Source organism: Monodon monoceros, unplaced genomic scaffold (genome assembly GCF_005190385.1).
Source record: "Monodon monoceros isolate NGI ecotype Baffin Bay Population unplaced genomic scaffold, NGI_Narwhal_1 Super_Scaffold_20, whole genome shotgun sequence".
Lineage (NCBI taxonomy): Eukaryota > Metazoa > Chordata > Mammalia > Artiodactyla > Monodontidae > Monodon > Monodon monoceros.
In genome coordinates, this window is record NW_021703777.1 from 107,101,924 (window position 1) to 107,125,859 (window position 23,936).

The following is a 23,936-nucleotide window of genomic DNA, read 5'->3' on the forward strand; positions in this document are numbered from 1 at the left end:
CCCCAAAATAAAACGTTTTAAAAAATTAGTTGCCGCTCACATCACTGTCATACTTTTTTCCCCCCGACAGTTTTTTGGCTACATTCCCTTTGACTGCCTTTCCATAGTGCAGCAATTTTGCAATACTTTGTATAGAGAGAATAGAAAAGAGAATAGAAAAGAGAATTTTCTCTCGCATGTTGTTTTGTTTCATATCATTATAGTTTAGAAAAGTGTCTCAGCTTTACAACTCACTATTGGCAATGTCTTGTCAATTCTTCAAGTGTTTTTCATATGTGAGCTGTAATATTGGGAAGAATATGCCACAGACCGGCTTCTTGGCATTGATTTCACATGTCGCTTCTTTTTACTAGACCCACACTCTAGTAATTTGGGGGGTCAGCAAAGTGAGAGAGCTCTGGACACCACAGATGGAAAGACTACTGGGGCTGCCCTGTCCACATGGTGGCTCAGCACACGTGGATCACTTTGGTGCACAACACACTTCACCACAATGTGTGGGAATCTTGGTGAGACAGAACAGTTACTCCGAGCTAGTTCATTAATATACTTACGTATTAGAACCTCTTCACATTTGAATCTCTGCTTTCCCTTTTCAGAAAAAAAAAAAAGCAACTATAAACAACTTTATTGGTGTCATTTATATACCACAAATTTCACTCAAAGTGTACAAATGATTTTTAGCAAATTTACAGACTTATGCAATAATCACCACAAATTTCACTCAAAATGTACAAATGATTTTCAGCAAGTTTACAGACATGGAATAATCTCCACAATCCAGTCAATTTAGGACATTTCCATCACCCCAAAACAGATTCCTCATGCTTGTTTGCCTCACTCCCAACTTACAGCCCCAGGCAACTACTAATCTACTTTCCATCTCTATAGATTTGCCCTTTCTGGACATCTTATATAAATGGAATCACATTGGTTTTTTTTTGTTTGTTTGTTTTGCGGGTACGCGGGCTTCTCACTGTTGTGGCCTCTCCCGTTGCGGAGCACAGGTTCCGGATGCGCAGGCTCAGCGGCCATGGCTCACGGGCCCAGCCGCTCGGCTGCATGTGGGATCTTCCCGGACCGGGGCACGAACCCGCATCCCCGGCATCGGCAGGCGGACTCTCAACCACTGTGCCACCAGGGAAGCCCACATTGGTTGTTTTAAAGGCCCCTCCTATACCTGTTTTCCATCTCTTTAGTCCTGAGATCTCTGATCCTTGTCCTCCAGCCCTGGCAGGGCTGTTTCTTCTCTGCATATTGTTATCCTTCCCATCTGGAGCCACAGCTCCCGGACTTTTCTTCGGTCGCATTGGTTTTGAGTTGTTCTTGCAATATCCCTTCCTGTCTATTGGCATAGTTTCATCTATTCATTGTTGACGGAGTCTCTAATTTAAAACAGGTCTTGTGCCAGGCACTCTGACAGAGCACCTGCCCCTGCATTTATAATTGAGCTGGAGAGCCAGATATGAATGTAAATAAAAAGTGTGATAAGTTCTACAAAATAGGCAGGCACTAAGTGTTACGGAATGGTTTGCAGTAATAGTAATAGCATGTATTGATGACTTAGGTGTCAGCGAATTTGATTTAGCTTAAGCTTTCAGGGGTCTTCACTTGCACAAGCCTTCCCCAAGGCACCTGGTGAGGCGTTGGTCCCTAGCAATGCATTCACTTGGTGAGATGTTTTTGTAATATTTCTAAAAGTAAAATATTTTAACTGGAATAGATTAAGACCACTCACTGTCTCTTTCCTCTCCAACCACCCCTCTGACACATGTCCCCTTGTGTCAGGTGGCTGAGTGGGCATGGCCATTTTCAAGATCCAACAAAAAGTAAGTTGAGTTGGAGATACATTTATTTCGGGTTTAGTGGGATAACTGTATGTGGCTCACAGTGATTTCCATGTATTATTAAGTATTGTTAACCATGCCCATGTAGGAATGACTTCCAAGAATACTCCTCTCACTTACTGCTGTGACCAAAGTGCAGGGCCAGAGATTGCAATGCAGTATGAATGTGCCCTGCAGTGCCAAGTGACCAGAGTGTGTGGCTAGTAAAAAGAAATGATGCCCAAAAAGCAAACAAAAATAACACACAAAAACAACCCCCCCCCAAAAACAACAAAAAAGAAATGATGCTTGGAATGAATGACTCAGAAGCTACTTGTGGACTATTCTTCCAAATGTTACAGCTCAGGTATGAAAAACACTTGATAGAACTTTTGCCAATTTAAGAACAACCATAAGAATTAACATGACATTACCAATAGTGAGTTTTAACGCTTAAAAACACTTTTCTAAACTCTCAATGATATGTAAAAACAAATCAGCATGCTAGAGAGAAGACATTAATCTTTTCTATTCTCTCCATAGAAAGTATTACAAAATTGTTGTCCTATGAAAAGGCAATTGAAGGGAATGTAGCCCCCAAAAAACCTGTTGGAAAAAGAGTATTAGAGTGATATAGCAGCAGATTCTGTGCTCAAAATGGACGTTTTCTCCTCCTCTTCTCCATTTCTCTCCAAATAAAACTTCTTTCTTCGACCCCCTCCCAGCTCTACTGAGGTATAATTAACTGACAAATAAAAAGTGTATATATTGAAATGTACAATGCGATGGTTTGACATATGTATACATTGTGAATGAACACAATCAAGTTGATAAACACATCTATCACCTCATAGAGTTACCTTTTTTTTTTCGGTGTGGTTAGTCCAGTTAAGATCTACTCTCTTGGCAAATTTCAAGTGTATAATACAGTACTATTAACTATAGTCACCATGCTGTACATTAGGCTGTTAGAACTGATTCATCTTATAACTGAAAGTTTGTACTTTTTGACCAGCATCTCCCCATTTTCCCCACCTTCCTGCCCCTGGAAACCACTGTTCTACTCTCTGATTCTATGGATTTGACTTTTTTAGCTCCCACATATAAGAGAGATCATATAGTATTTCTCTTTCTGACTTATTTCACTTAGCATAATGTCCTTCAGGTTTATCTATATCGTCAAAATGGCAGGATTTCCTTCTATTTTATTGGTGAATAATATCCCATTATATATATAAACAACATCTATATATCATTTTCTTTGTCCATTCATCCTTTGATGGACACTTGGGTTGTTTCCATATTATGGCTACAGGAGAAAAGGGAACTCTTGTACACTGTTGGTGGGAATGTAAATTGGTGCAGCCATTATGGAAAGCAGTATAATGGTTCCTCAAAAAATTAAAAGAGAACTACCATATAGATCCGGCAATCCCACTACTAGATATGTATCCAAAAGAAATGAAATAAGTATCTCAAAAAGATACCTGCATCCCCATGTTTATTGCAGCTTTATTCACGGTAGACAAATCTCTTTCATTTGGAGCACTAGCAGATAGAAGGAAAGGACTCAGGTAAGGTAAATTACTTCCCATGTGGACTTAATGTTTAACGCGTCACTATCTGTGCAGGGCAACGGTATTTTGAAACACAGATGCTCATTAACACATATGAATCAGCCTTAAGTGGTGACACAGGTTTTGCTATCATAGAAACTTACATCTTTTTTTCAATAGAGAAAGGAGATCGTCATCAGGTGAGATTTGCCACTTGTTGCACTGTTTGCTAGCTTTGACTCATTAACTCAAGCCTCTTGCAGATTTAGCAAATAACAATATGGGATGCCCAGCTAAATTTAATTACAGATAATCAATAAATAATTTAGTATAAGTATATCCCAAATATTTCATAGAAAAGTATAAGTGTGACGCATGCAATATTTGGGACATACTTATGCTAAAAAATATTATTTTTTGTTTATCTGAAAATCAAATTTAACTGGGCATTCTGTATTTTATCTAGCAACTCTGTTGTAAGTAAGCTATTTGAAAGTTGGACTAGGTTGCTCTTAAATGGTTTGTGTTTGTTTTCACAAACAAAAAGTCTCCAAGACAAAACATTAGATTTCCCAGCTGTCGAGAAGACAGTTCCTGTTCCTTAGCTCCTTTAGTTAAAAACGTGCTGCAAAGGAGAAGCCAATTCGACTGTGGGAGAGATCGTCCCAAAGAGCTCTGGGTGGGTCACCGCAAACGTCTGGCAGAAGTAGGTCTGGGGTGACCGTCACAGCGCTCAACAATGAGCAGCGCAGCCCGCACTGTGCCAACTGAGAGGTGGCGCCTTGGTGGACCTGCTTCCCTCCCTCCTTTCCTCTCAGTCCAGGAGGGAAACTTTCAGAGAGACCCTGCCTCTCTCCAGATGGCCACTCAGGCCCGCGCCTCCCTGCTGGCGGGGTGGAAGGCAGCAGACGGCCCCAAGGGCACTGAGTACCCAGAATTACGAGTTTTGAAATCAACAGCCCGCAAGGTGCGAGGGGCCCGCTCTCGTTCATTTCAGAAGGGGCTTCCACTGGAAGAAGCGAGGCCGTCCCAGCGTCCGCGCTGCCCCTGGAAACCCGAGATGCGAAGGGCGGTTCCCCCGCGCTCTCTTTCTCTCCCCCTTCCGTTTTAAAATTTTGGTCGGAGGAAAGAAAATAGTCTGGCGCCCAGTTGCGTGCGAAGACGAGAAGAGAAGAGTGACACTCCCTCCCTTTAGCCCGCCCCGCGCTGCGCTGCGCTGAGAGGCGGGGGCCCGGCGAGGCTGCGCTCACCGGGAACGCCCTCTCCCAGTCGTCCGGCTCGGAGGATGGCCCGCTGACTGGGGCGGGAGCGCCGCGCTGGGCGGAATGATGCTTCGGAGGGGCCCCTGGCCCTGGCGCGCCCGTCTGCTGCAGACCCCAGGAACCCATGGCCGAACGCATCCGCGACCACCGATGCCCCAGGTTAAGCCCGAGCCCGGCGGGGGGGGGGGGGGAAGCTGGGGGGAGGCGGCTGGAAAAGTTTGCGTGGGGCAACTTCCGCGGGAGCGAAAGCCCGGCGGCCGAGACGTTCACTGCGTTTTGCTGGCTCCCCGGTTTCGCGCGCGGGAGGACCCCGACAGGTGGTCGCCCGGGCCGCGGAAGTGGGCCCCGGGGTCCAAAGTCGGGGTCACCCCCAGGGGCCGAGGGAAGGAAAGGCCAGGAAGGAAAGGACGTGCGTCGGCGCATCACCTCGGTTAAGTTGGGGTGCGGGGACCATGGGGCTGCGGCCCGGGGAGCAGCACAGTTACCCCGGCAGGCAGTTTCTCCGCGTCCAAACTACGGTCTTCAGTAAGTTTTCAGAGCCGTTTTGCTGTCGGCTCGATCGTCGGTGCCGAAATGGCCGAAAAGGGCTAAGAAAACGGTAGAGCGAGCAGAGTGAGTGCCCCGAGTGTGCACTGTCGTAGGAGGGTGGAATTTCCATCCTGAAAACCGCGAGCACCTCCCTTTCAAAGAGAGAAGAAAAATTCGCGTTTTGTTCCGAGACTTGAGAGTCGGGGGAATCATGAGTGTGTGTTGGTGAGTAACGGTTGGCCTGACACAGTTGTATTGTGGTCTGTGTAGAGCCGTCGCTTGGGAGGAGGGAGGAGAGTGGATGTGCACTAAAAAAGACACGGGAAGACGGGGGAAAGTACTGATTGTAACTGGAATTGTGATGGAGCCTGACAGGCGCCCAGGAGCCCTAACTCTGAGCCTGATGAGGAAAGACAGCCTTTAAACGAGAGCCTTCCAGGTGTGCGCGGTTGCGGAGAGCGTGGTTTGCGTTTTAGTTCCCAGCACCCCGCCTCCCCACCCTCATAAATCATTTTCAGATTGTTAACCGGGAAAAGATTTTTTTCTGCCAGTTGTGCACTTCGCAAGAAAAGCAGAAAGTAAGCGATGACATTCAGTATCTTGTCGCTTTCACGTCCTATTAATTTTTCTCTTTTTTTCCCACTCCAGCTCTCTCAGGGCTTCAGAGTTTGGAATGGTGGAAGAAATGTTTAAGTGCATTTTTAAAATGCCTTCCCTGAATGTTAGAAACGGAATGAGGAAGGGCATTTTGTTCCTTATAACTAGGACAGGGGCAAACTTCTTAAAATGTAAAAGGGTAGACTTAATAGACTAATGGGAGAGAGAGGCTTTTTTCATTTTGTGAAATTTGTGTTTTTATTATAAATGTTGCACTTTACAGTCAAAGATATACTAAACAGTAAGACAACCCAATACAAGGAACCCCCTTCACTGTACACCATTTAAACTTAAATGATTGACTCACTTTTCTGTTAAATCTATTTAACATTTTGAGTAGAATGTTTATGGATCCTAAGAGTGGCTGCTCTTTCTCAGATTATCAACTCTAAACTCTTCATGTTTCCCACCTGATGCTATCCAGGGTAGTGCCATTGCATGCCCCAGCAGGAATTGGATACTCTTTTAAAAGAGGTCGAAAGTTATACAGTGGGGCTTATTAGGCTTAATCATAGGGGAATCATCTTAAGAAGCCTTATGTTTGACTGTTTCTAATCTGAAGATTTTTGTTTTAGGTCTTGACTGTCCATGCTATTAAGTCAATTTGCTGAACCTTAGAAATAGAAATGTTTCCATCATTTCACTTGTCTGATTAAAGACCCCCAAAGAATAAAGAGAAGCTTTGAGTGTGCTTCTTTATATGCTGTTTGAAATTGTACCATAAAGAAACTGACAGAAATATCCTGGCTGCCTAGGAGTTTTAGCTAGGGCTACTAAACCATTTTCTGCAAGTCAAATTAACTGGTTGTAGGGACATCTTTCATTCTAGGGTCTCACTGTTTTGTGATTGCTCCATTTGATATGAAAAGTCCTGTGGCTAAAGACAGGTGTTATTTCCATACATTTTTGCTGTAAACATTCAGATCCCTAGAGCCTCTGAAAGCAGCAGGAAAAAAAGAAGTGATACATGTGACCTGACAGCTCATAAAATCCTAGCTTGAAAGGACTTGTCATTAATAGTATCTCAAGTAAGCCTTCCCAGTTATATTTGGCCTCTTCTGAAAAGAGTGTGCCTTAGAGGAGCATTTAGTGATTTTGAAAAATAGACAGTTTTTATGCTTCACATGGTAGGTGAGTAATCGCCAGTGATTTTTTGGGTAGAAAAAAAGTTTGTCAACATGAGTATGTTTAGTATAGCAGAATTGCTTTTTTAAAAAATTTTTTATTTATTATTTTTGGCTGTGTTGGGTCTTCGTTTCTGTGCGAGGGCTTTCTCTAGTTGCGGCGAGTGGGGGCCACTCTTCATCGCGGTGCGCGGGCCTCTCACTGTCACGGCCTCTCTTGTTTCGGAGCACAGACTCCAGACGCGCAGGCTCAGTAGTTGTGGCTCATGGGTCCAGTTGCTCCGCGGCATGTGGGATCTTCCCAGACCAGGGCTCGAACCCGTGTCCCCTGCATCAGCAGGTGGACTCCCAACCACTGCGCCACCAGGGAAGCCCAGAATTGCTTTTTAAAGGACATAAGTCTGAAGCATAAGTCTTAGTCTGAAGCATAAGAGAGCCAGAGCACGCCATATTACCTTTGGCCAAGGCATGGCCTGTTGTCCATGGTTACGTTCCAGTCGCAGCATCTCTGCTTCTTTGCAGCGCTGTGGCTGAGTGGTTGTCCCAGCAATCCACAGCTCCTGCTGGCCTGTCTTGTTCTCCAGGACACAGCTTTGAGTGATCATGGTGCCTGATAAATTATCACTAAACAGAAAGCTCTTGCCTGATTGTGCCTTTCTTAATTTGGTTCTTCTGCTACTTAGTTGGAGAGACTCCCTGATGTGATTTCAAGCCGCCAGTACAGTATTTGGGTCCCTACATTGGCTATGTTTAAAATTCTTAAAAAATCAGGTGTACTTTGCAGAGAAGTTTAAGTATTGAGTGTGCTTTTTTTTTTAACTCATAGAAACAGAGCATATACATGTTATAATGCCACCACCAAATGTTAATTTAGAAGTTGTTTTCATCTTTTGGATTTAATAAACATGTCATCCTCGTTTGACACGTTCCTATGATTCTACCTCATGTGTTTGTAACTGGTGCGTTGTGTACTATAATCCTCGTTTCAGAGCTCTCTCCTGAGGACGGTGGTTGATTTGTATGTTGGTGATTGTACTTACATTGTAGAAAAGACATGGATGCTTTGGTCTCAAAGTAGTTTAAGACCGGTTTGTCTATTAAATGTTAAACATTACTACCTTCCCGGCACTTAGGTATTAGGGCTGGGTTTTTCGTTTGCTTATTTTTGGTTTACTTTACTGTTTATTGCAATTTACCAGTATTCTGTTTTGCAGCAAGCTCTAAGCTGGGAAATCATTTTGTGGCTTGGCAGATAAATATTTGTTGAATGAGGTCCCTATGAAACTACGGTAGAAAACCAGAGGCTCAATTTGGTTAATCTAATAGCTTTATAAAACCAGATGTATTTACTTCATAGAATAGAAATGAGCAGCTAATTCAGTTGGTATTAGGCAACTGGGACATCTGAGGGCTAACCCGGCCCTGCCACCACTTAGCTCCTGAACTTAGCCAAGTCATTCAGTCTGCTTTGAGCCTGTTTTACTCCCTTTTCAAAACAAGGTTTGTCTAAGTGGTCTCAAAAGCCCTTTCCATCTCTAAAATTGCCATTTTGTTATTTTACCGTGTCAGAATGTTTGTCTTAATGGTTGAAAATCCTCTTTTATGATCTTAGGCAGCCAGTAAAGTGGCAGTTTTAACTAATGATTGTAATAACTTTTCCCCTTTAAAAAGAAATTGGTATTTGACATGGGGCGAGCATGGCATGATAGTATTCTCTTAGGAATTAAGAATTGTCTTGCTCTAATACTTAATTCTGTCATTCCAGTGATTTCAACTGTGACTTGTTGCTTATTCAAGAGAATCTAGCATTAGAACCCTAAAGCCATTATAGAGTAGACATCTTGGCCTAACGTACAGGCTATAAACCAATAGATAATAAAATAGCATTATCTTAGCTATATTCTAGAAGTATCTGATTTTTGATCCCATTTAACTTACCACAGTATTAATTTTCCTGATTTTTAAAACAAATACCAGCTCTGTTCTCTGAGCTAGGTATTTAGACTGCGTGGTATGGGATCCCTCACCCAAATGTTTTACTAAACTTTCCTCATTGGCATACCTTTTAAGAAACAGGCCTACGAAACTTGGTAGTCAGTTAAGAGGTACTCTTTACGAGGACCCATGAAAGAAACTGCTGTCTAGTCTTAGTCTTAGAATTGGGTTTCTCCTGAACTGATTTGGGGTTTATTATGCAGTGAGGTATACAGCCACGGGTGTTCTCTCTACGCACTGGCTGCCAGAAAGCTTACGGTCAGATTTTCAACCCACCTTCTAACAAATGTTTAAGACCTTGTAACATGCCTTTTATGTATTTACCATACTTATGGTTTCATCCTCTCTGCCTTCATTTTTCCCTCCATTCATATCCTCGCTCATTTTTCTGTGATCTCTTTTAATGGGAAAAAAGTGGTGCATGAATAAGATTTTATTAAATTTCAAAAGTCAGCTCTTTGGTGTTCGAACAAATATGTTCTAAGTAGTTAATGGCGGAAGCCTGCTTGGTGCTTCACTCACAGAAAGTGTTCCACACCTACTGACTGCGCTGAACTGAGTTGCTCCAAGAATCTACTTTTGATGCTATGGTTCTCTTTTTGTTTTAATTGAGATTTAATTGACAAATATTGTTGTCTCTTAAAGGTGGTGGTTACTCTTCTCTCACCTTTTTTCTTCTTACCACCCTCACCTGTTCTAAATCTTCCTATTTCCTTGCCACCTCCACTTTCCTCACCTGGGTAAAAATCGAGTTTGGGTCAACTACTAAGTCCTGTTAAATCTCTTAATTCTGAGTTTCCTATGTAAATTAACTCATAAATGATGTCATTTGATTTTACATCATTTTAACCTTAGTTTGCAGGAATGGAGAGCATGCAGTCCAGCCTTTTGTTTGGCAGCTCTTTTGAGGATAATTAGAGCTCAATGTAGGATTCACAATACCGGTGAGAAATGATATGTGAAATCTGCACTATCAACAAAGTCCATTGAAGAGAATATCTCTGATTTGAGGGCCAGAAATAGGGAGCAGTGAAAAGAGAGGCAAGAGATGGAGCTAGAGTTGAAATTGTTATAGCCTGTGAGCAGAAACAAGAAGTAACATAAAACATTGAACCTCATATTAAGAAACTGACAGGCACACAAGGTTTTATTGTGGCAGACTTAAGGGAGGAAAAAGTCTTCAAGATTGACAAGGGTCACACCATGAATCTGGGTTCTGTCTGCGGGTCTTACGGTATTTTACCAGGTTGAGTAGGCGGTTTGGTTTATAAAAGTGCTGTGGACACAGGTGGTAATCCTAAAATATTTAACTCCACTGGGAACTCTCAATTATTTGGTTGTAGGAGTGTTTTTATAATGAATGCATTGCTCAAATCTCATTTCTGGGACCAAAAGATGGATTTGCTTATTTTCAACCTCTTAGGCATAACAATAAATAATAAATGCCCTGAACCTGTCTGGAGGAAAGAAGGTATCATTCTTCTTGATGAATTCTTGTTGTTTTTCTGACCATGTGTGTTGGGGTGTGTGTGTGTGTGTTCACGTGTGGCTGTCTCTCTCGTTAAATATTCTGTTTCGGTAGATGAGTTTCCCTAGTAGGGGAGGGGGGCTATTTGAAGAGGGGGTTCTAAAAGCTGTTGATGAATAACTGCTTTTTCCACCAGTAATGCACCTGGAACACAAGTGTGCATGTTTATTAGAGAGACTGGCAGTAATGTGGCCATAAACCTGAAAAAACATTTCTTTTAGAAAATGTGTGCAAACAGGTCAGCATAGCATTGGCTGTCGAAGCCCTTGCTAGAGGATATATGTTGTGACATTTTATAGTCGGATGACTCATTTCTGCAACTCTGCTTTGGGAATGTTTCGGATAACGCATCATGAAGCAATTTTCGTTTTTCAGGAGAAAGTCTGGTTTCTTTTGACCTTGTAAATACGCTTTTGTGGGTTTGTTATTAGCCAAACCAAGGTAAGCCAACTGTAAAACATAAGCAGCAGTTGATCCAGAAATCGTGTGGCTTCATCCCTCCAGTCCCACCTGCTACCCCATGCCCTGCGAGGCCTACATCTGGCCGCGATGGACTAATGCCTCTCCTTGTGGCTTGTCCCTGGTGGCGTTTATGATGTTCCCTGGGCAGCGTTGCCCCCGCCCCCATCACCCTCCCTGTTCACCTTCCTGAATTCTCATCCCCCAAGGCTGAGTTCCAATACCTACCCACCCCCACCTCACCCCAGTTTTTATGTGGTTTCTGCAGGTGTCTGCCGGCAGAATTAATTACACCTTCCTTTTCACTCCCACGGTAACTGCAGTACTTCATCTTACCCTGTATTATAGTTAGTTGGGTTCATATGATTTTCCCACCTGGATTCTCTCAGCCCTTTGGTTTTTTGTTTTTTAATTTTTATTTTATATTGGCGTATAGTTGATTAACAATGTTGTGTTAGTTTCAGGTGTACAGCAAAGTGATTCAGTTATGCATATACATGTATCTGTTCTTTTTCAAATTCTTTTCCCATTTAGGTTATTACAGAATATTGAGCAGAGTTCCCTGTGCTCTACAGTAGGTCCTTGTTGGTTATCTATTTTAACTATAGCAGTGTACACATGTCAATCCCAAATTTCTCCTTATCTCTGATGGCTTCTGCCCCGTCACAGTAGGTGCATAATAAATGCTTGTTGGGTAGAGGAATGAAGGGATAGATGATAAAGAACTCAGTATCATATAGACTCCTTAAGGGTGTATTCTCTTCAGGTCTGAACTTCTGAATTTCCTCTTCCCCACTGACTCTAGCCAGGGGGGGGCACCTAAATCGTTATTATCCACCTTTTGTGATATGAGGCTTGAATATTGAAGATTTTTTAAAGTTAATCAAAGTAATCTTTGTATGTGTTGTATTTTCTAGTGAAAGAAAGCAACCTTCAATTATATTTGGTTAATTGTTTTGTTGTAGACATGCTTTCACATCAGGATTTTTAAAGGACATAATCAACATAGTTTAGTGAAACATAAATTCTGTAAGGACAACCTGGCGTGTAAGTTTTCTTGGCTGTTCTGAAAGTGTGGTGGTGATTTAGGATGATGGTCTATATGTGGGGAAGGCAGCGCTTTTCTCCACTGAGGACTTTCGTAAATGGGATTCTCAGAGTGTTAGATCATTGGTACTAAAAGCTCAGTCATGAAAACTTAAATAATTTAGAATGGTAATTTAATTTATTTATTTATGGCTGCATTGGATCTTCGTCACTGTGAGCAGGCCTTCTCCAGTTGCAGTGAGCGGGGGCTACTCTTCGTTGCAGTGCACGGGCTTCTCACTGCGGTGGCTTCTCTTGTTATGGAGCACGGGCTCTAGGCATGCGGGCTTCAGTAGTTGTGGCCCGTGAGCTCAGTAGTTGTGGCTCGCGGGTGCCAGAGCACAGGCTCAGCAGTTGTAGTGCACGAGCTAGAATGGTAATTTTAAAATCAATTATAAAAATTTTTATTTGTAAGATACAATTTTATATTTTCCTGGGCAAAATATAAAATTAACCTTTTGGAAACCGCCCCCCCCCCAAAAAAAAGGAATATAATTTTTTACATTAAGAAACACGCAGACCTTTACCTATTACAAGACCCCCGTTACCACTGCAGAAGCGGGGCATATTCCTCTAGAGCATGGAATTGCCATGAGTAAGATTATCATCCATTGGCCTTCCAGAACTTGGTGGCTGGTTGAGGGAGTGCCTTCAGGGTACATAGCAAAATGTGATGAATACTGTTGAATGTTCAAATATTGGATCGGTAAACCTGTATAGTGGTTGCCATTCATCTCTTTTGCTGTACAGCCTAGAATCTGAGGTCTTTGAATAGGGACTTTTGATAAATCCCGAAGATTCATGCCACTGTCCCAGCATTTCTAGACTTTGGGGACAGAGGGGGTAAACAGGATGGCAGTGGAGGTTCCAGCTGCTACCTGAACTTGTGCTGCCGCCACCCTCATGAGCTCTAAGAGCTGGTTCTGGCTTGATTCCTCAGAATGTTTTAGCTGAAAGTTTGGCTTCTATTTCCCCCATCCTGGTGTTAGGTTCGTCTACTCTGAGATGTAGGTGCCACTTCTCATGCTCTTGGTCTTTCAGAGCCAAGCCCTGGTCTGTCGCATTTTAATTGCTCATATTTCCCTTGTGTCTAAAGTGGGTTTCGACTCTTATCTAAGCCCTGAGATCTCAGTGGAGGAGTTGTGGTGCTTCATGCTAGATCTGAAAGCTTGCAGAGAAGATCCTTAAAAGTTATGGGGAAGACGAGACTCGTAAAAGAGATACATACGTGTTCATTCACCAGTTGGCTCATGAGAGTCAAACATCAGAGACAAATACTAAAAGAATTCAGAGAAGAAACATCATTAGAAATTGAAGAGATGAAAAGAGGTAGGATTTCGACTAAGCTCTGAGAGCAGGGTAAGGAAGGGTTTAGCAGACATATTTGGAGTAGGAAGAATGGGCATAAGCACAGAGGGTGGAATCGGAAAGGAGTTGGGGGTCTAGTAAGCACCCTGATGAGCCAGCAGGAAGTATTCTCTGGGAAGTATGGTCCTTGATTTGACTTGTATTAGAGCTTTAGACACCATATTCAAACCTTATAGGAATTATGTTTATTAAATTAAACTCTGTATCACAGACTGATATCCTGTAGGACATTGATTCCTAGGATGTTAATAGATGTTTCAGAAAAACAAATTCCCTCTTCTTATAAGTTTGAAGAATTCTGGGTTAAGCCATACCAAGTTAGATGTGTTCCTTCACTACGTACCTTTGCTAATGGGCATTGGGACGATCTGAGAGCAGGAAGGAGGTTGATCACAGATCTCTGTTACTCCACAGCATTTCTAGTAACTTCTCCCAAGAGAGTGGTCTACAGGATACAGTTTGGAGAGCACTGCATTAAAAAATTAGATTGGGGATGGATTATGTTGAAAAACACAAGCGATCCTCTTACTTCCGAGCCTATTTCCTCAGGTACAACTAATCTTGCCACTCCAGCTCTAGTGTATTGGACCATTCCTAGATACTGCGTTCTTCAGCCTTCTTTGCAGCTAGCGTGTGACCAAGTTCTGGATATCTCATGTGAGATAGAAGTGTAACTTCTGTTCACATCCTTAATTAGGAAACTGATTTCTCTCTTCTACCTTTTACTGTCTCCTGTGGGCTGCAATGTAGATGTGGAAGGGGTGAGCCAGCCTGGACCCTGTGGAGGCACATAACCCTCTAGCTGATGGTGGGACAACTAGATAGAAGGCACCTGCATCCCTGGATGGCATTAATGTCCTCTTACCCTCAACTGCCTGCCTACCAGAAGAACAAACATCTCTCTTGAGTCCCACGTGCTTCTAGGTCTCTTTGTTACAGCAGCTTAGCTTGTGCCTTATCTTGTCCAGTGGAAGAGCAGCCCAACCAGAAGTCTCTGAATGGAAGGATTAAAGCAGAAGAGCAGAAAAAGAAAAAAAAGGAGAAAAGCCAGAGGCATTATGAGACCGATGCTATTGGAGGCTCACAGAAAGCAGTACTACAAAAGCCCAAAGCATGGTTGCTGATGGTTGAAACCTGAAGTTGAAAAACAACCAATTCGTGGATGGAATATGTTTTATAGAGCATAAATAACAGTTTGCCTTGTGCTGTCTCCACCTGCCATGCCCATGTTCTATTCCTGGTTAAAAGTCTGACCTTGGCTTCACCATTTTCATAGATAAAACCTGTCTTGATTACTAGATGGAAATCATCTTTCCTCCTTTTTTTTTTGAAATTGAGATAGAATTGACATATAACATTACATTAGTTTTAGGTGTATAGTATAATAATTTGATACTTGTATGTGTTATGAAAAGATCATCACAATAGGTCCAGTTAACATCCATCACCATACATAGTTACAATTTTTTTTCATGTGATAAGAATTTTTAGGATTTACTCTTAGCAACTTTCAAATATACAGTGCAGTATTATTAACTATAGTCCCCATGCTGTGTATTACATCCCCAGGACTTATTTATTTTATAACTACAAGTTTGTACCTTTTGACCTCCTTCATCCATTTCACCCACCCCTCAAGTGGCAGGATTTCCTTCTTTTTATGGCTGAATAATATTCCATTGTGTATATGTACACCATATTTTCTCTATCCATTCATCCATTGATGGACACTAAGGTGGTCTTCATGTTTTAACTATTATAAATGATGCTGCAGTGAACATGGGCGTGCAGATATCTTTTCCGGTTAGTGTTTTCATTTCCACTTCCCAGAAATGGAATTGCTGGATCATATGGTAGTTCTATTTTTAATTGTTTGAGGAACCTCCGTACTGTTCTCCATAGTGGCTGCACTGATTTACAGTCCCACCACCAGTGCAGGAGGGTTCCCTTTTCCCTGCCTCCTCACCATCACTTGTTATTTCTTTGAATGGAGCCGCTCTAACAGGCATGAGGAGATACTTCAGTGTGGTTTTGATTTTCATTTCTCTGATGCTTAGTGATGTTGAGCACCTTTTCCTGTACATATTGCCATTTGTGTATCTTCTTTGGAAAAATGTATACTCAGGCCCTCTGCCCATTTTTTTTTTTCCCCATCTTTCCTTCCTGTGTCTGCCTAGTTGACTCATTTTACTTCTCGTTTGGTACTTGTACACTCCCTTATATCAGGGCTTCTTGTGTCTGTATCTTACCAGCATGCCTGCTCCTCCATGAATATTCTTTTTCTCTGTACACTAGTAATTGCTGAAGAGTAAGTACCATATCTTTAAAATTTTTGGAGCCATATATATATATTTATATATCTTGGTTTTTCTTATTCTGCTAGTACAGGTGCTTAGTAGTGGTGCTAAACGAATGAGGTATAAGAAGATAGCTGCCATTGTCTTTCTGGGAAATGATGTTGGTCTATACCAGGTGTTGGTAAGCGTTTCCTATAAAGGTCCAGATGGTAAACATTTTAGACTTTGCAGCCTATGAGCTGTCACAACTCCGCAGTATTGCCGTTGCAGTGCAAAAGCTGCCACGCAGGGCATGGCTGTGTTCCAATAAACTTTATTTACAAAAATGGCAACGGACCAGATTCAGCCCGTTTGCCAGCTGTAGTTTGCCAGCCCCTGATCTGTAGACTCTATACCAAGATTTTGGCAGTAGTCGTAGAAATGTTATTTTAGAAGATGAATCTGGATTTAGTACTTCGGTGTATGTGTAGTGGGATGAGGCAAGTGAGTACATTGATAAGGACCAGTCACGAAGTCATGGTCACTGTACATGGAGCTGAAATAACAGGAACTGGTACACTGGACAAACAAGAGGAAGAACGTGAAGACGTGTAGGAATTCCAGCAGTTCTCTACTGTTAGGCTTACATCTAACCATGAGGCCACAGTGCCTGGCACGTGAGAGAAGGAAGAGGATGGACAGCTGGGACTGAGATAATGAGCTGCTGTCTGAAATCGGGAAGAGGCAGAGTCCTGTGGTGAGTTCTCATTCCTGTGGGAGAGGTGATGTGATGGGTGAAGAGGTGAAGACTTGGCCGAGTAATCTTCAAGAGGCCGTGCGTTGGCCCAGCCATTTATTCCAGTAGGTTATTTCTCTTTGGAATTATTTAACCACGGGCACCATTTGTCTTTCATGTGAACCCAACATTAGAGGTTACAGTCATTATGTATGGTTTTCCTCCATTTCCTTTCCCCAAACCTTTTTTTTTTTTTAATGAATTTTCTATTATCTCTGTTGATTAGCATAAGCTGTGCTGCTGAAACAAAAGACTCAACAGTACTTGAACTTCTGTATTCTTTAAGTCAGTTTTCGCTCTCTCAGGAAGTGGTTCTGAGGTAGCTTTTTAGGTCAGCAGTAGGTCTGCACCACAGTCATTCAGGGACCCTAAGCTGACCAGTTCCTCTGTCGTCTTCAGCACGTGGCTTCCAAACTCAAAAGAGCATGGAAGGGTTTTTTAGACTTGGCCTGGAGATGTCACATAACGCTTATGTTCATGTTGCATTGAATATTTCATTGAACGGGTCAGATGGCCATATTGAGCTGCAAGGGGGCTGAGAGATATAGTGCTGGCTGGGAGCCACATTCCAGTGAACACTTGGTAACCATGGAAGAAGGGAGACAGGATTTTAGTGGACATTTAGATGTTCTGCTGCCTTCCCCTTGACTAGAAACAGGACAGTTTTGCTTTCTGTGAGCACTGAATTTTCAAGGCTCTACTGTGCTTTGTTTGTATGTGTTCTTCAGCAGTAGACATTTACGGGGAAACTATTTCTCCCTGGAAAACTTAAAAAGGAAATGGTGGAAATTCAGCATTTTTAATTTAGGTTAGAACAGGAACATTTGACACTTCGTTGGCTTCATTATAAGCTGCCCTTGGGGCTGTAACTTAATAGGAAAGGGTGTAGTCTCACCTGTACACTCTAAGCTAAGGAAGAGAGAGAAATAAATTCTAATGGTTCAATTAGGATTTGAAGCCAGAATTCAAGTTTGTGCAATGACACCTGATAAGGAGGAAAAGAAGTATACTTGAGAGAAGATGCTGACAATATAGTCTTAGGGAAGGACTTCCTTTAGAGGAATTGTGGTGATTAGTAGATAAAGGAGCAATAGTGAAAGTTATAAAAGATCATGCATATCTAGTATATGAATTTAGTGGCATTTCGTAGGCTAGCCTGTTATAAATATGGTCTAAAAAAAGGGAAATCTTAAGTAGATGCTTAGGGTGGTTGAAAGATGCTGAGTCTTTGAATAAAATGTATCTTAGTATATAACATAATAGTGAGACTAATCTACTGTAGTTCAGGGCATATTCAGAGATTTATTAGTAGGACCTTGTATATTGTCTCCTCACCACATTATTTACTTAATCACATCTTTTTAATCACAGGCTTTTTAATTTTAATTTGTCAGGCTTGGATATCACTATTGATCAGTCTTAAACGTGTAACTTTGACTTTGGAATATTAGAAATGTTTTCCTTTCTCATTGCTTTTCATGCACTTCAACATAGTTATTGTTTTATATAATGAAATGGCTAGATTGTCATAGGTTCCTATGTATTTCTTGAACTTGGACACTATATTGTCTATGAAACATTAAATGAGGCTTCAATGAAAGAGTTGTCCGAAGGGCTGTGTGTGTGTATATGTAATATTATGTAATATATATAATATATAAATACATATAATTGGAAATATTATCACCAAAATGAACATATTACAATATTTTGAACTGGGCCTGGGCCTGGCCTGGCAGTATCCAAACATAAAAGATCATCCTAGGTCGTATGGAATTGTCTTTTACTGGAGGCTTCTTATTCTCATTCCATACTGCAGCAGATTAATCTGGGCTATTGCTTTAAGAATAGTAGGGGAAAAAAACAATTTAGCAGTGCTAGAAGAAGGCAGAGTCTCTCTTGATGGAGGAAAAAAGTATAGGATGAGTAAATCCTGCTTGGTAGTTAGTTGTGTGCAGGGGATCTGGGAGTTTCAGTTTACCCACAAGCCACCTCTGAACGTTGAATTTCCAGAACTCTAGTTTGGCTCCTAACTGATTGAAGGGAGGTGCAGAGTCTTAATCACCGGGAGCGATAGTCTCATTACATTGCACCAGGCTTGTCAGACAGCATCGGGGCCTTATGTTTTGTTACTGGGGCAGTGCTTTAGAAGGGACGCTGACAAGCTGGTGGGAGGGAAGCGCATCCAGAAGGCGGTTAAGATGTTGAGGATTTATATCAGAGATGATTTCAGGGAGTGGATATTTTTAATCTGGTGAAAAAGAAGGCAAAGAAGAAGCAAAATCTGTTTTCAAACATCTGAGAAGGTATTATGTGAACACTTTGTCATTCTGGGTTGCTTCAGAGCAAGGAAATTACCCCTAAGGTTGGGCAGAATAGGAGGGCAGAGTTCAGCTTAGTTTAAGAAACTAGATATATTCTGCCTGTCCACCAATGCATAGACTGCTTTTTTTTTTTAATTGAGGTATAGTTGATTTACAGTCTTATATTAGTTTCAGGTTTACAACATAGTGATTTGATATTTTTATAGATTATACTCCATTTAAAGTAATTATAAAATATTGGGAATAATAAAATGTATTCCCTGTTCTGTAGTTTACATCTTTGTATCTTGTTTTATTTTTTTAATAATTTATTTATATTTTACTTTTGGCTGCGTTGGGTCTTCGTTGCTGTGCGCGGGCTTTCTCTAGTTGTGGCGAGCGGGGACTACTCTTTGTTGCAGTGCGCGGGCTTCTCATTGCGGTGGCTTCTCTTGTTGCGGAGCACGGGCTCTAGGCGAGTGGGCTTCAGTAGTTGCAGCGTGTGGGCTCTAGGGTGTGCGGGCTTCAGTAGTTGTAGCACATGGGCTCAGTCATTGTGGCTCGCGGGCTCTAGAGCGCAGGCTCAGTGGTTGTGGTGCATGGGCTTAGCTGCTCCGCGGCATGTGGGATCTTCCTGGACCAGGGCTCGAACCTGTGTCCCGTTCGTTGACAGGTGGATTCTTAGCCACTGCACCACGAGGAGAGTTCGTGTATCTTATTTTAGACCTACTAGCTTATACCTCTTAATCCCCTTTCCTTATCTTGCCCCTCCCCCAACCCCTCTCCCCACTGATAACCACTAGTTTGTTCTCTGTATCTGCAAGTCTGTTTCAGTTTTGTTATATTCATTTGTTTGTTTTATTTTTTAGATTTCACATATAAGTGAAAAAGTACAGTATTTGTTATTCTCTGTCTGACATAACTTCACTAAGCATAATACCCTCCAGGTCCATCCATCTGTTGCAAGTGAAATTTTTCTTTTTTTATGGCTGAGTAATATTCCATTGTGTATATATATGACAAATCTTCTTTATCCATTCATCTGTTGATGGACTCTTAGTTTGCTTCCATATCTTGGCAGTTGTAAATAATGCTGCATGAACATTGGAGTGCATATGTTTTCGAATTAGTGTTTTCATTTTCTTCTGATTTATACCCAGGATTGGAATTGCTGGATCATGTGATAGTTCTATTTCTAATTTTTTGAAGACCCTCCACACTGTTTTCCATAGTGGCCGTACCAATTTACATTCCCACCAGCAGTGTACTAGGGTTTCCCTTTTTCCATATCCTTGCCAACATTTATTATTTGTTGTCTTTTTGATGATGGCCATTCTGACAGGCGTGAGGTGACATCTCATTGCAGTTTTGATTTTCATTTCTCTGATGATTAGTGATGTTGAGCATCTTTTCATGTGCCTGTTGGCCATTTGTTTGTCTTCTTTGGAAAAGAAGTCCATTCAGGCCTTCTGCCCATTTTTTAATCAGATGGTTTGTTTTTTTGATATTGAGTTGTATGAGCTCTTCGTATAGTTTGGATATTAACCCCTTATCAGAAATATCATTTTCACATATCTTCTCCCATTCAGTAGGTTGTCTTTTCATTTTGCTGATGGTTTCCTTTGCTGTGCAAAAGCTTTTATGTTTGATTAGGTCCCATTTGTTTATTTTTGCTTTTGTTTCCCTTGCTTGAAGAGACAGATCCAAAAAATATTGGTAAGACTTGTGTCAAAGAATGTGCTGGGTATGTTTTCTCCTGAGAGTTTTATGGTTTCCCGTCTTACGCTTAGGTCTTTAATCTATTTTGAGTTTATTTTTGTATATGGAATGAGAAAATGTTCTAATTTCGTTCTTTTACATGTTCCACTTTTCTCAGCATCTCTTATTGAAGAGACTGGATAGACTGTCCATAAATACAGGACTCTTAAGTTACTAGAGGAACTCAGGCAGAAGCTAGAGAAGCCCTGGAGAATCCTCTGGTGCTGCAGGAGCCTGCTCAGTGAGGACACCAGAAATGGGAAGCAAACCCCCTTTTCCTCCTTCAGTGTCTCTTCAGCACCCCTACTGACAAGACTTCAGTGCCAACCAGCAAAGGAAAAATACCTGAAGAACCCAGATTCATTTTCACAGAGCAGTGAAAAAGGGTGAATTTGGAGCCTACAGGCAGTAAGTTGGTAAGCCTCACAGGAGGGGTGAGGGAACACCTGTGCAGTACTTGGAAGTGGCAGCTGCACGCACAGGTCAGGCCAAGGTGGGATGGGAGACGGAGGCCAGGCTGTGGTTGAGGCACTGGTAAAGGAGTGGCCATTTTGAATACAGTGCTGTAGTCTGGACCAGGGATCGGGGAACTTGACTGTTCTAGGGGCAGAGAATGCAACCCAAATGAGAACAGATGAAGCAGAGAGAGAGATTTTTTTTTAAAAAAAAGTGTGAGACCTATAAGTGCGTGAGGAAGTTAGACTGAGTAGATAGGATGGTGAGGCGTGATTATCGAGAAGCCAAGAAGTAGGCTTAAGTAGGGGTGGTTGGAACCTGGGCGGGGTCCAGGTCAAAATGGGAGGTCAGCAGAGGTGAACTCTGAGGTTCCTTTCATCTCTGTGAGGTCCCTCGGGTGTACAGCCTTTGATATCCATCACAGAGTCAGAAACTGCTGCAGTCTGAGGATTGATAGACCCAAACAGCTAGCTCAGAATTGATCCACCACTGTACCTCCCTTGCCGACCACCTGTTACCGTCTGCCTTCCCCACCAAGAAAAGGCTTTGGATTGTTTACAGTGTGTTAACTATTTAGTTGGGGTGGTTTGCGGTTTGGCCTTTTATTTGTATGATATTATCAATCTTTCTGTGAAGGTTTACAGGTGTAGAATGTTTGCTGTGAGGTTTTGCCTGGAAGTGACCCAGGCGTGCTGCTCATAACTGGTGTCCATTTGAGCTTTAAGCACCAGTGCTCTTTTAACAGGCTGTAGCCCTTCTTCACATATGAAAGTCACTTTGTAATGAACCCAGGCAGTTTCATTTAATTAGTTTATTTAGTGGGATTGTGCCTCCATTTAATTAGTGAAGTCTGAATTCGTGCCAGTGACTAAGTTTTGTAATCGACAGTTGTGATGCCCGCAATTATATGGGAACATCCAAGTCTAACCTCTCTTACAGAGTAATTATATTACCTGAATGTACCTTTGGAACTGAATTAGGGTGAAATACCTTAATATTAATAATTATCCTGCTTACTTAAAGCTGTAGGATCTTAGAAGAGGTCTTCGTAGGCACAGCAGTGACCATTAAAACTGTTACTATTATAGTTTAGCATGGCAATGCTCTTGGTTTTGAAACGTTAGAAAACATTAACCCCTTATCAGAAATATCATTTTCACATATCTTCTCCCATTCAGTAGGTTGTCTTTTCATTTTGCTGATGGTTTCCTTTGCTGTGCAAAAGCTTTTATGTTTGATTAGGTCCCATTTGTTTATTTTTGCTTTTGTTTCCCTTGCTTGAAGATCCAAAAAATATTGGTAAGTTTCTTTGGAAACTTCTTTGCGCTTAAATACACGGTTATAACAGAATTGGCCATCTTAGTAGGACATGACTTTCATTCAACTGGTCACCTGACCGAGGAGCTTGGAATTGGGTATAGGATTGCCATCTCTGCTGGCTGCCCTGTTGAATAGTGGAGTTATACACTTGGAGCTGTTGGGTAATGATCATTTTCTACCCCGTGGACCAGGAAGCAGTGCAAATCATTTTGTAGTGATAAAGCAGAATGACGCTGACATGCAGAGAAAAGGAGAAATGAACTATGGATCAAGAGGATTCCCAATCTGAATATGACCCTCCAGTCCCTAGTTCTAGTCCATTCCCAGCACTAATCCTTCATTTAGGCTCCATGAGAGATACCCCTCTGTCCTTAAACTCCCATTCTTGCTTAAGCTAAGTCAAGTACATGTTTATTCCTTTCATCCAAATGACAAGATATATTTGAAGATCATTCAAACTTATTTTTAAAAAATCTAAAATTTTATAGAGAAATGGGCAAAGGGCATAAGTGATTTTCAGAAAAAGGAAATTTAAAATGCCTAATAAGCATGTGAAAAATAGTAAACATCACTGATAGTCAAAAAAACAACAAATAGCAAAGAAAACCAAAGATAATACTCAAAGCATAAAGCATGTCATGATGTGGGAACTCCTCTGGACTGTTATTGTGTGAAGCCATTGTATGATGCAGAGTCCCAACAGATGGCTCAGTCAGATAAGGGTAATTAGAGGAGAGTTTATACACAAAGGACTATTCACAGAGTTGTGGGTACAGGGGAACTGCCAGGGATGGTGCAGTAACCCTGGGCGGGTGGTGGCGAGTTGGGGTGAGATGAACCCAAGGCCACCTCGAGGGGAGTACTGGCCCTGAGTTGAAGGACCCGGACAGATAGTCACTCAGAAATTATTTTCTTATTGTTCCTTTAAATATTAACATTCATTAAAACTGAAATTACAAAATTTGCAGTCTTACTGGTCCAGTTTAAGATTTCAGGTGCTTTATTAACTCATTTTTAATGAAGAAGCTAATTTTTTCAAAGTCAGGCCTCTAGGTATTGTTTTCCCTCTGACACCAGCGGCAATTGAAGTCAGCACTGCTTTTGTTTGAGTCACACTATATGTGATGCTAGCTCAGAGCAGGGGCTGGACACTGATGTCAGCTCTCTCCCTGTGTTATCTCACAGCCCCCTCACCGAAGTCCTGGGAGACGGGTTCCCAGATTGCCCCCCATCCACTCATCACCTAAGGAAGCAACTAAGGCACAAACTCGGCTGGCCTCTCTCAGGCCTCCATTCCCAACAGCTAGTCTGCTTTATAGTTGCCAGTCTGCTTTACAGTGGCCTTACCTTCTCTCCTACTTTGAAAAAAAATTATAAAATGATATCTTTTCAGGCTTTGAGTATGCAGATTCATTTGAAGAAGAGCCTTTAACCCCTCTAAAACTTGATTGTTTCATAGTCTGAAATGGATACTTGAGTTCTGTAAGATTAAATTTTAAAGTGTACCACAAAGATGACCTCGCGGTACCAGTTTCATGTGGAAATTTGTTATGATGTAAAAGTATAAGTATAAAGTTTCCTAAAACCTTTTTAAAATGTTTCTAAATAAGTAAATAAATTGTTGAATAAAGTTCCAAA

At 41.8% G+C, this 23,936-nt stretch overlaps 1 protein-coding gene across 1 annotated transcript in view; it reads left to right on the forward strand.

The window, feature by feature from the left end:
* The first annotated feature begins 4,637 nt into the window (after positions 1-4,637).
* Positions 4,638-23,936, forward strand: part of MCUB (mitochondrial calcium uniporter dominant negative beta subunit) — an 89,135-nt gene continuing 69,836 nt past the window's right edge. Inside the window, 1 exon segment of the mRNA XM_029235314.1 lies at positions 4,638-4,803. Within this exon segment, the coding sequence (XP_029091147.1) occupies positions 4,708-4,803 (96 nt within the window). The 5' untranslated portion in view covers positions 4,638-4,707.